Source organism: Callorhinchus milii, unplaced genomic scaffold, assembly GCF_018977255.1.
Source record: "Callorhinchus milii isolate IMCB2004 unplaced genomic scaffold, IMCB_Cmil_1.0 Scaffold4, whole genome shotgun sequence".
Lineage (NCBI taxonomy): Eukaryota > Metazoa > Chordata > Chondrichthyes > Chimaeriformes > Callorhinchidae > Callorhinchus > Callorhinchus milii.
The window spans coordinates 54,380,717-54,392,664 of NW_024704745.1; the positions used below are offsets into that span (position 1 = coordinate 54,380,717).

Below are 11,948 nucleotides of genomic sequence, written 5' to 3' on the forward strand. Positions count from 1 at the left end.
GTGGCCTGCTTCATTCCCCTGCCTGTTCTACACCACTGCTGAATCCAATTTTCCCTCTGCAACTTTCTTCCCAAATCCCTCTATCTCACCCCCTTCCTCTCTGCTAGAATCTATCTTTACCTGCGTCTTCAAACAACATCTCCCTAGATCCCCCTCCCAGGAACCTCCTTCCCAGCTCAGTCTCTCACTCCATTTTTGTAAAGCATTTTGAGATAATCTCTACAAAATTAAAAGCTATTTAGAGCAAAAGAGTCATTTCACAAAAAAAGCAAGGAACTTTGCAATACAGGAAGAATGAGATTTCTATTTTTAACCTAAACCAAAGTACACAACTTGGTTATAGACATAGATGAACTGAGTTGCATCATACAACTATTGAGTAATCTTAGAATATCCACATTGCCACATAACCACTCACTGGAAACCTAATTTTGCAACTTCCTGTGCAGGTCATATGTTCCAAATTACATCGCCCATATTTTGGATTACATTTCAAGGTAAAATAAATGAGTTATGATGTGCATGTGGTACCAGTATACATCCAAACTTGTGTGTCATTCACACATATCCTGGGCCAATTGGTCCTGCAAATTGGGAACAAGGCATCTCAGTTCACAATTGTTGGCAAATCACCAGCTTCTATGAAACCAGACTCCGGTATGAGGCAATGCTTTCAATAAGATGAAATGAGAACACTGGATTGAGAACCCACTCACAGAAAATTCATCATGGTGCTCTTAAATTGCTACCTCGCATGAAAACCCTATATAAATGGAGTCGTGTAGCATAGTGATTATAGCACTTGCCTCACAAGTGAGAGGACCTGGGTTTAATTCCTGAGCAGGACAAATCATTCGATAAGTTTCCTTACTCCACATGCCTCTGTTTACCTAGCAGTAAGTAGGAACCCGGTTGTTGGTCGATTGGCGGATCGCTTTACCAGGGGTAATAATTCCTTTAAAAAAATTTGGTCATTCAAGCCATGACTTTTTGTGGGACACTGCTGTGTGCAATTGGCTGCTGCATTTCGCCCACAATATATACAGTCAATTCACTTTACAGTATATTCTGTGAAGCGCTTTGAGACGTCTCAAAGACGTGATCAGGCGTAATATCAAAGGCAAGGCTTATTATTATTGTAAATGCAAGTTGTTATTGTTTTTGTCGTTGCAGTGGATCTGTCCTTTTTTTTAAAAAAATGAGCAATCCTCATTTCAAAAGAGTTAAGACCAATCTGGTCAAATTCCTTTCAAATATTGTTAGGGGTAACATTCCACCTATAGATTTACTCTGTGAACATTGTATTTCAGAGCATCCAACAGTTTGTCAAATTTATGAATAAAGTCTCAATTATGAAGCTGGTTTGCTATAAGCTCTTTACTTCAATTATGTCTCAACACTTACTGATTGAACTGGCGGACACCCACATCTTACCTCAACATTCAGTTACAAGACAATGAACATTCAAAACTTTTAATCATCTTCTTCCTTAAAATTTGCAGGCTCTGGGGTAAGATTGGGGGAGTGGGAAGAGTTAGTAGCTCCTTCAAAGAGCTGGTACAGGTATGATGAGTCGAATGGCCTCCTGCTTGTGGAGTCCTGTAGCTCAGTGGTTAGTGCGCAAGCCTCGCAAACGAGAGACCCAGGTTCGATTCCCGGCAAAACCTTGGCCAAGTTTCCTTACTCCACGCGCCTGATAATAATCCCTCAAAAAAAAAACAATAATAAGTTGGTCATTTCAATCCAGGACTGTTTGTGGGACACTGCTGTGCGCAAAAGGCTGCCGCGTTTCGCCCCCAAATATACGGTCAATTCACTCTACAGTCTATTCTGTGAAGCGCTTCGAGGCGTCGAGAAGACGTGAAAAACACTGTATCAAGCTGCAAGGATTATTATTATTATTATTAAGATTCTACGCTTGTATAATTCTTAACTCTCTCCGCAACGGAAAAGATTGCGTAACTGTCACAGGAAAGCTCTGTAACGAGCTGTTTCCAAGGCTCAGATTCACAACTATCTTATCAGCAGGGACCAGGACAGTCCCAGCTGTCAGATCTGCCACCCAACAGCAACAAAAAAAACCCTCCTGTGAAACAATTGCTTTCGGTTGCTGGAGCACAGGATATCACCACCCAACCTTTTATAGAAATATTTCAACCATCAGACAAAGCACTGCTGTTTGGACAACAAAAATACTGCAGACGCATCCGCTGTTTGTACGCCTCCCTCAGTGGGGGGGAATGGGGCTGTGGTGGCGATTCCGGGGCTTAAGTACATCAACACAGACAAGAGCACACAGTGGAGACCAGGTCTGGGGTCTGGGAGTAAGGTATCAAGTACGTGCGAGATGGGTATCTGTCTGACTGACCGGGAGCGGAGCTGCCGCACACACTGCAGCGGTTGAGCCGCGCCGAGAAGGAGACGGAATAATTGCGAAAGGCGAACCGGAGATCAGGGACGTTGCCCCCAAACATTCACCCCACATACTCATCCCGTTCCAGGTCCAGGCGGGTGAGCAGGTTTTCCCCGCTGGGTGCGTAGTCCCACTCCTCTTCTTTAATTCCCATGTGGTAGGTTCGAGTGGCGGAGTTTGCCAGCGACCAGAGAGTGAGGAAAGCCAGAGCACAGGCAGGACTCATGGTGTGTGAGCATCCACCGACCAGGATCGCTCTGCTCCCAAACCCATGGGCTGTAAGTCACAGCCTGAGCTTCACTGGGGGATCTCCTCCCTCTCTGCACGTCGGCTGCGGGGGAATCACTGCAACTGTTGGGAAGTGTCGGCTTGTCCTCCCCCTCGTCTCCACGGTGATCTCCAGGAATGTGCTTTGCTGAGTTTTTGCTGATCCACATGATTTGTTTTTTTTTCTCTCTCTCTCCATATGTCAGCCTTCCCCAACTGCCTCTTTCACAATTTCCTAACCGTTCAGTTTTAAGTGGCTCATTTTATGAGACTCAAGACGCACTTTTAAGGGCGGGTCGTGATGGCTTTCCTGACCCTGCAGTTTAGCAGCTGTTTGCACTTTTATACAGAGCCTTCATAATAATAATAATAATAATAATAATCTTTGCATTTGATGTAGGGCCTTATCACATCTTCAAGATGAATTCAAGCTCGTCGCAGAATATACTGTAAAGTCAATTGACTGTAGATTTTGTTTGAAATGCAGCAGCCAATTGTGCAACAAGCAAACATGGGTTGAGTGATCAATTTTTTGAGTGTCCCAAAGCACCACGTGGAGATCACCTTAGGAATAACTTGCATTTATATAACACATTTCACACAGGATGCCTTGCACAGGGTCAACGCTGAGTGGGCAGGGATTGTGGTGTAGAGATGTAAATAAATGACTTAATGGGATCTGCAGTCTGGAGGGAAGACTAATGGGCTAACGTGATCAACTAATCACCTTAATGATCAACTAGTCACCTTAGTGCAGACATGATTGGGGATCAGAAGAGAGTATTTAATAATAATAATAATCCTGGTGGGTGGAGGGGTTGGAGGTGTTGGCAGGAAAGAAAGATGATTTATTTAGGGAGTGTTTGAACTAGGCACGGGGTGGTTGTTGTAGGTGTAAGAGAGCATCTGAACTGATTAGGGAAAACTTTAAAGCGGACCAGTGTAATGGGTCTAATTCCAAAGATTGGTGAAAAAGAAACAAAGGATGCTTATAAAGTAAATGGGAAAGGCAAAAAACAATGGAGCTGTACTTGTATTAATTTAAGAAGTCTGACAAACAAGATGCGTGATCTAGAAGGTCTTGTAGGGGGTGATTGAACATCATTAACATAATAGAGACATGGTGGAATGAATCCAATCAATGGGATATGCATCTGGAGGTTATAAACTGTTCAGGAGAGACTGTATTAGAAGAAGAGGAGGTGGTGTGGCACTATATATAAGGCCTATTATTGAGACACAAGTGAAAGTGGATATAAAAAGGGAAAGGGCAGACGCAGAATCACTTTGGGAGAATTAAAAGAATTAACAGAAGTAAGCTATTACTAGGGGTTTGCTTTAGACCCCAAAGCCAGAGTGAAAGCCTTGATCTGGAACTGTGGGGTGAGATAAGGAAGGCCACTATTAAGGGACCAACCAACTGTGACAAAGAGAGACAGGAGGTGCCTGGAGACTCTGTTTGTACTAACATTCTTGACCAGGATGATTGCATTAATGCCCTGGCCAGGACACTGGAAGAGAGAAACATGAATGCATTAGGTTTGGACAAATGTGGTATAAAGATTTGGGGGAGTACTTGGGTAAAGGGGTTGTATTATTTGCTGACAAGAACTGAAAAAGACATCTCCGACCAGCTCCCAGGAAAGATATGGGACATCTTCCCGATGTGAAAGGCGCTATACAAATGTAATCTTGCTGTTGTTGTATGTATGTTTTGTTCCAGACTATCAGCTTAATACAGCGTAAGCATTTGTATTGTTTCTCCTGTGGAAAAGTCACATCAGATCTAAAATAAAATCCCTTGGATGGGACATAGCCTGGTCTGGTAAATATTATTACAGAGAACTCAACGGCGGGAAGGGGGTGTAACCACAGGTGCGGTCTTGCCAACCTGCACCTAATAATCTACGGAAAACAAAAGGCAAAGTACTGCAGATGCTGGGAATCTGGTATAAACACGGAAGTCACTGAGAACACACAGCAGGTCAGGCGGCATCCATGGATAGAGGAAAGAGGATAGGAAAATGAGTTAACGTTTCAGGTCCTCCAGGGAGAGAGTGTGCATTGCATTCCAATAAATATCTCTGGAATTTCCATGTGTAGGTGAGATACACGGTGATGGGTTTCTGCTTATGTCCCAGGCTAATCAAAAAAAGGTAACTTTTCAGGCAGGTATTTCAAAACAGAAAGGAGGTGACAAGTCCTCCACCTTTTTTTCCGTCCCTGGAAACAGCTGCCCCCTGAGTCCTTCACAAATGCCCACAACCAATACCCCAGACACCAACAGCTAACACCCTAGATATCTTTCACGTTAGGAGGATTTCCGAAAGATGACTGAAAGTGCAATCAAAGAGGTACGTCTTGAACACCAGCCAGCAGTTGCTCAATAAGCCAGTTCATTAAGTGCAGGACACTACTTAATGCTGATATGGCTCAGCACTGTCAACTCAAACTAGATTTACATGATCAAGACCTTCGTTTTTGACCATGCCGTCGGCCATCCCCCCTTCCCCTCCCCTCTCTTCTCCCCGCCTGACCCCTGCTCGGGTCTTAAATGCTGTACACTGTCCAGTGCCTTGGGACGTCCTCCCGACGTGAAAGGCATTATACAAATGTAACCTTGTTATTGTTGCTGCACAAAGAGTGATGTTCAGGTGTCGGTCTTTATCCAGCCCTGATATTTTCTTTTTGCAAATTCCAATTTTTTCTGTTCTGTTTTCATGCAGAAACACTGTTACTTTCATGATTCTATCATAGAAATTAGATAAGATTTTTGTTAGAAAATTGTATCCGTTAGGACCACTTCCTCATCTCCCTCTCCTCCCACATCTCCCTCCCCGCCTCCAAGTCCTCCACCTTTTTTTCCATCCCTGGAAAAAGCTTCCCCCTGAGTCCTTCACAAATGCTCTCTCTTCCTCGGACCTCCTCTCCCTCTGGCCCTCCACCTGCAGCGATCCTGATGAAGCTGCTGAATGACCATTTCTCCACAACTTCAATTCCCTGTCTCCCCTGAAATCCAGGGTAGTTTTCAAACCCACCCATTCCCCCAGTACAACAATCAGTTCCGCTCACTCAAAACACAAACCTGGATGTTTGAGCACAGAGGGCAGAAATCCGGCCTCAAGATCCACCGCCAGGTGTTGCTCGAACACTTCCGCACCTATCGCCTCTCCCTTTCACAGGCCAAAACTGACCTTTACTCCAAAGTCATTGTGGAGGTAAACAACAACCCAAAGATGCTGTTTTCCACCATCCATCACCTCCTCCATGCAACCCCTCAAGCCCCCGTTATCCTCACATCAAACACCAAGTGCGATGAGGTCCTAGACTTTGACTTAGAAATTGAAAACATCCACTTGGCTGCATCATTCTGCACCTCCCCATGTCCCCTACCAGACCATCCACACCACCTTCTCACTCCACCACCTTCTCAGTCCGCCACCGCTCCTGCCACTCCCCACTCCTTACACTCCTTTGCCCCTATTTCTCCCTCCTCCCTCTCAACCACAATCACCTGGATTAAGTTCACCACCTGCTACCTCAACTCTCTCCCCACCCAGCTGCTGGTCACTCAACTCCCCCTTCTCTCCCCCCTGTTGGCTGACACGGTCAACCAGTCTCTTTTCTCAGGCTCTGTTCCACTTCCCTTGAAAACCGCTGTCATCACACCCCTTCTCAAAAAACCTACCCTCGATCTCTAGTCTTGCACACTACTGTCCCATCTTCAACCTACCCTTTCTTGCCAAAGTCTAGGAACGCATTATTGCAGGTCAATTTCGGTCACACCTCTTTTTCCATTCCCTCTCGAGTCCCTGCAGTCTAGCTTTCACCCTAGCACAGAGAGAGCGCTTGTCAAAGTCACAAACGATATTCTCTCCATCTGTTACCAGAGTTCCCTCTGCCTCCTCATCCTCCTGGATCTCTCTGCCATGTTCGACACAGTCGACCACGCCATCCTCCTCCATCAGCTCTCCTCCATCATCCACCTTAGTGGGACAGCACTCGCATGGTTTGAGTCCTACTTAACCAATTGCCTCCATTTCATCTCAGCAAATGGTTTCTCATCCCGTCCTACCCTGCGGGATACCCCAGGGCTCCATCCTTGGCCCTCTACTTTTCCTTATCTATATGCTCCCTCTGGGCAATATCACGCGCAGACACAAGGTCAACTTCCACGAGGATGACACACAAATCTACTTTGCCTCCTCCAGTATCAACTCCAGGTCCGCCGATGTTCCATCAGCTTGTCTGGCAGACATCAAGGCCTGGATGATTGTAAACTTTCTGCAGCTGAATATGGACAAAACGGAGCCCATACTCCTTGACTCCCATCAACATCTTCACTCCTGCGGATCTAAACTCTTCAACCTCTCTGGGCTCTCCCTCAGACTCACTGAACCAGTACGCAACCTAGGAGTCCAGTTCGACCCCCAACTGTCCTTTCTCCCCCACATTTGGTCCCTGACCAGAACTGCCTTCTTCCACCTCCGCCACATTGCCCACCTCCAACCATACCTTACCCCATATGCAGCCGAAACCCCAGTGCAAGTGTTTGTCACCTCCCACTTTGATTACTCCAACGCACTCCTTGTTGGTCTCCCCAGCTCCACCATTCACAAGATCCAGCTCATTTGAAACTCTGCTGCCCACATACTGACCCGGACCAAACTCCATACCCACATCTCACCAGTTCTGGCCAGGCTGCACTGGCTCCCCATGATCGATTGGATCGACTTCAAGATAGGAACATAGAAACAACAACAAGAACAACAAGATTACATTTGTATAGCGCCTTTCACATCGGGAGGACGTCCCAAGGTGCTGAGAATTAGGAACAAGAGTAGGCTATTCAGCCCCTCGAGCCTGCCCTGCCATTCAATAAGATCGTGGCTGATCTGCTAACCTAATTCCATCTGCCCGCCTTATCCCCATATCCCTTAATCCCTCTATCCTTTAGAAACCTATCAATCTCAGTTTTGAATATGTTCAAGGACTGAGCATTTACAGTCTTCTAGGGTAGAGAATTCCATGAATTCACTTTCCTCTGAGTGAAGAAGTGTTTCCTCAACTCTATGTTCGAAAAGGCTGTCCCTTAATCTTAAGACTGTGAACCTAGTTCTAGATTCTCCTACCAGGGGAAAAAGTATTACACTATCTATTCTGTCAACCCCCTTAAGAATCTTATATGTTTCTACAAGATCACCCCTAATTCTTCTATATTCTAGAGAATATAGGCCTAGTTTACTTAACTTATCCTCATAGGTCAACCCCCTCATCCCAGGAACTAATCTAGTAAATCTAGGCTGCACCCCCTCTAAGGTGAGTATGTCCTTTCTTAAATAAGGAGACCAAAACTGCACACAATATTCTAGGTGGGGTCTCTCCAAGGCCCTATACAGTTGCAGCAATACTTCCCTACTTTTGTATTCTAATCTGCCTTTAAATGCAATAACAACTTGCATTTATGTAGCATCTTTCACATCAGGATAAAATCCATATAACCTGCACCACATAAAAATCAACCTCTTAGACATTGCTTACAGTCACCTTGTTAGATATCAAAAAGGTCACCCAGCATTCCGTTTAGGTAAAATCTGTTAAGCCAAGTTTATTCAAACAAAAATACCATTGAAGCGCGCTTATTTCAGCAGTCAACCATCAACGCCGCCAGACCGAGTGCTGTGAGTCTGGAACAGGGTTCTTTCTTAGTTGCTTCAGTTATTCAGGCTTTCGATCTTCCATCACCGCCTGTTGGCGCCGTTCCGGACTGCTTCCCACTTCTCTTTTTCAGCTACTTATAGTCAGTCGCATGACTTGCCATTACATCCCGTATTTACATATCCAATCACTTTGTATTTTACCTAGCCTTATTCGGTGGTTTGTCAACCAACTGCCTCATCCTTCCTTGGGCCCCTCTACCCACTTCTGATACAGTCACATACTCAGGTTAATCAATCATTTAGCTTGGTGCCAGCCTGACTGAGTCTCCACGAGGTCTTCCCTTTTTCCTGTCTAAGATAGAGGATTGATCAGTTTAGGGCTGTATCTGGTGCTTGTTATTTTGTTATGTGGGATCATTAGTACATTCCTTTTAAGTGACTGGTTATTTCTTATCAGTATCCCGGAATGGTACCAAGGTCCTCCAGTTTAAGCAACTTGCTCATTAGTTGGTATTCTTGAGGGTTGCCTTCTGTCGCTTGGCAGGCCCTGTCAGAATCTAGAGACTTATTGCTAAGTCGAGATCCTGTGTCGACCGGTACCTTGGACCGTTATCTCTCTGGGTTTGTTGTCATTTACTGATGAGAGGTGACCCCCTGCCCTATTCCAAAGCTGTCCTGTTATTCTTTCAAAAACAGAGAAAAACAGATGTGTCCTATCCCATGACTGTCAGTACTTTCTCCATTCTACATTTGTTTAATGTTCATTATTATAGACTACAACTTCTATAATCTAACAACCTTTCCCCTCCATCCTCTCTCTCACAATGTCTTCAGCTTGTACCTTTTCTACCTGCCTTAAAAACACTGTAAACATGCTACATCAAAAATAATAATAGTAATCCTTGCATTTGGTATAGCACCTTCTTATCACGTCGTTGAAACGTCTATGACCACGTCCTTGATGAACACTCTCAAATTCCCATTCACTTCCTCCCACTCGATGATCCCCATCATCTTTGCAAAGTGCTTTGAGACATTCATCATGCATGCTAGGTGTCATATAAATGCAAATTGTTGCTGCTATTGAGGTTTGTTCAACATTACATGATCCTCAATAGTTGCTTTGTTTTTTTCATCCAGTGGTGTTTTGTGCCTTTTGCCATAACGAATCCAGCTGTTGGAGACATTAAATATACCATGTTAAATGAACTCTATCAGAGCCCCTGATTGGAAAAATAGCGATAAACCATATTGGGCGATGGATTGATGATCTCTTTCATCTGGTTAGAATATTTCAGTGTTATTGTTATCCTTATTACACTGTGTAACTGGTACTTTTTGTAGCCTGTTTAATGTTGTTATATTGTATTCATTTAACCTTTTATTGCATGTTTGGTTCTCCATTTGTTTAAATATTAACTTCTTGTTTACTCCTTCAGACCTTGATATCTCTTTGCTGGGAACCTTATTGTCAGCGAGTTTTTGCTGCAGCATCAGACACTCAAGCACAAATAGTATCATGTGTATCTGGAGTTATCTGTTGTTGCTGCTTTTCCATTTGAATTTTATTTTTATTTTATTGCACATACTTGATGCAAACCCACAGGGAAAAAATAGTTTCCATATTTTCCTGAATATTACATCGTTTATTTCTCAGACCTTCTATGTTTTTCAATGAAATGCTATTTGCATCATTTATAACTGACCTTTTAATCTCAGGTGGAATCTCGGTAAAGTCTGTTGCTTCTCTTTGTTGTGCTTTTTCCTCTGTTTCCTCTGTTCTTTCTGATGCTTTTTCTACCCTTCTGTTTGTCTGCATATTTTATATTTCAGATGGTTTCTCAATTTCTAGGTAGGTGTCAGCTTTTGAATCACTTGTGAGTTAGAAATTTGTGGGTTCACAGCCTATGTAAGGACCTTAAAATCAACGTCATATCTGATTATCAAATGCAGTGCTGACAGAGGAAGAATGGACAAATGATCCCATGGCGCTATTTGAAAAGAGAATGGAGTTTCTCCTGGTATTCTGGACAACAATCCCCAAATAAAATTGGTTACTCACTTCATGAATCAGAAAATGAGAAAAGTTATTCCACAGTAATCCTTTGCAAAACCTTTCTGAGTGACAGTGACAATTTAGTAGCAAGTTACGCTAAATTGTTATAATATCAGTAATTATTGTATTTGTTACAGCGCTTTTCACATCAGGAGGAAATCTCAAAGTGCTTCACAGGATTTACTGTGAAGTGTAGTGTCTATGTATTTGTAGGCAAACACATCGGCCCAATTGTGCAATTTTATTTGGGGGATTGTTGGTCAGGGCATTTGAAGAAGCTCTCTTCTCTTTTCAAGGGACCTTGATGTCTTGATGATATGATAAGGCACTATATCAAATAGAAGGAATACTATTATATTATTGTTGTAATGGATCCCTCTACCAGAGGGAAGTCATCCATCATCTTACATTATCAATTTCTTTTATTTCATTATTTGAAATGCCTCATTAAATATTCACTTTAGCTTCTACGGAATCTATTTTCAGTCGACCCAGTCTCTCATCATAGCTATTGTAACTAAACCCCTTCAGCCCTAGTATAAATTTAGTGAACCATCACTGGACAGTCTCCAAGTACATCCTTCCTAAGATTGATAATAATAATAATTCTTTCATTTGATAAATAATAATCCTTGCATTTGATATAGTCCTTTTCATGTCTTCTAGATGTCTCAAAGCGCTTCACAGAATACAATGTAAAGTGAATTGACTGTATATTTTGTGGGTGAACCCCAGCAGCCAATTGCACACAGCAGTGTCCCATAAACAGTCGTGGATTGAAGTAACCAATTATTATTTTTTAGAAAAAATAATTTACCTAAAAGTGAACAATGATTCTAAGTAACTAACACTCTCTACAACCGGAGAAGAACCTCCAAATTTTTATATTCTAGATCTCTTTTAATAAAGGCCAGTATCCCATTTGATTTGCTTGCCTTATTGAATATTTTCTGTGCAAATCAGATTTTAATGATCTCTGCACTTGAACCCTTAGATTTCTGCACATCTACCCCTTCTGGTACTTTCCCACTTCAAACATACTCCCGACCACTATTTTTCCATCTGATGTGTGCAAATTCATAATTTGTTCTGCTAAATTCCGCCTGACCTAGTTTTGCTCAATTAAACTGTCCAGGTCGATTTACATTTATGACCTATTTATATAATTTACAACATCTCTCAGGTTAAAGTCATCTGCAAATTTAGCAATATTTATTTCTACACGTAGGCCATTGACCTCCCCAGTCTCTCCCTCAAATTCACCGAACCTATACGCAACTTAGGCATCACGTTTGATCCCCAGCTTTCCTTTCTACCCCACATGTGTTCCCTGAACAGGACTGCATTCTTCCACCTCCTTTATATTGCCTGTCTCCGTCCATACCTCACAACAAAAGCAGCCAAAACCCTTGTCCAAGCCTTCATCACTTGCCGCCTGGACTATTCCAATATCCTCCTCTCTGGTCTCCCCAGCTCCACAATACACAAAATACAATCAATTCAAATCTCCGCTGCCTGGATTCGCACTGGCACAAAACTCCATATCCCCATA

At 43.2% G+C, this 11,948-nt stretch overlaps 1 protein-coding gene across 2 annotated transcripts in view; it reads right to left on the minus strand.

Annotated features, from left to right (window-relative positions):
* Positions 1-2,971, minus strand: part of LOC103184218 (ferroxidase HEPHL1) — a 44,755-nt gene extending 41,784 nt beyond the window's left edge. The window contains exon 1 of one of the 2 annotated variants that reach the window (XM_007902116.2): positions 2,488-2,971. In XM_007902116.2, coding sequence (XP_007900307.2) covers positions 2,488-2,639 — 152 coding nt within the window. In that variant the 5' untranslated portion in view covers positions 2,640-2,971. Of the gene's footprint in view, positions 1-2,478 lie in introns of both variants that reach the window. The other variant, XM_042334212.1, reaches the window with a different exon arrangement.
* Between the last annotated feature and the right edge of the window lie 8,977 nt (positions 2,972-11,948).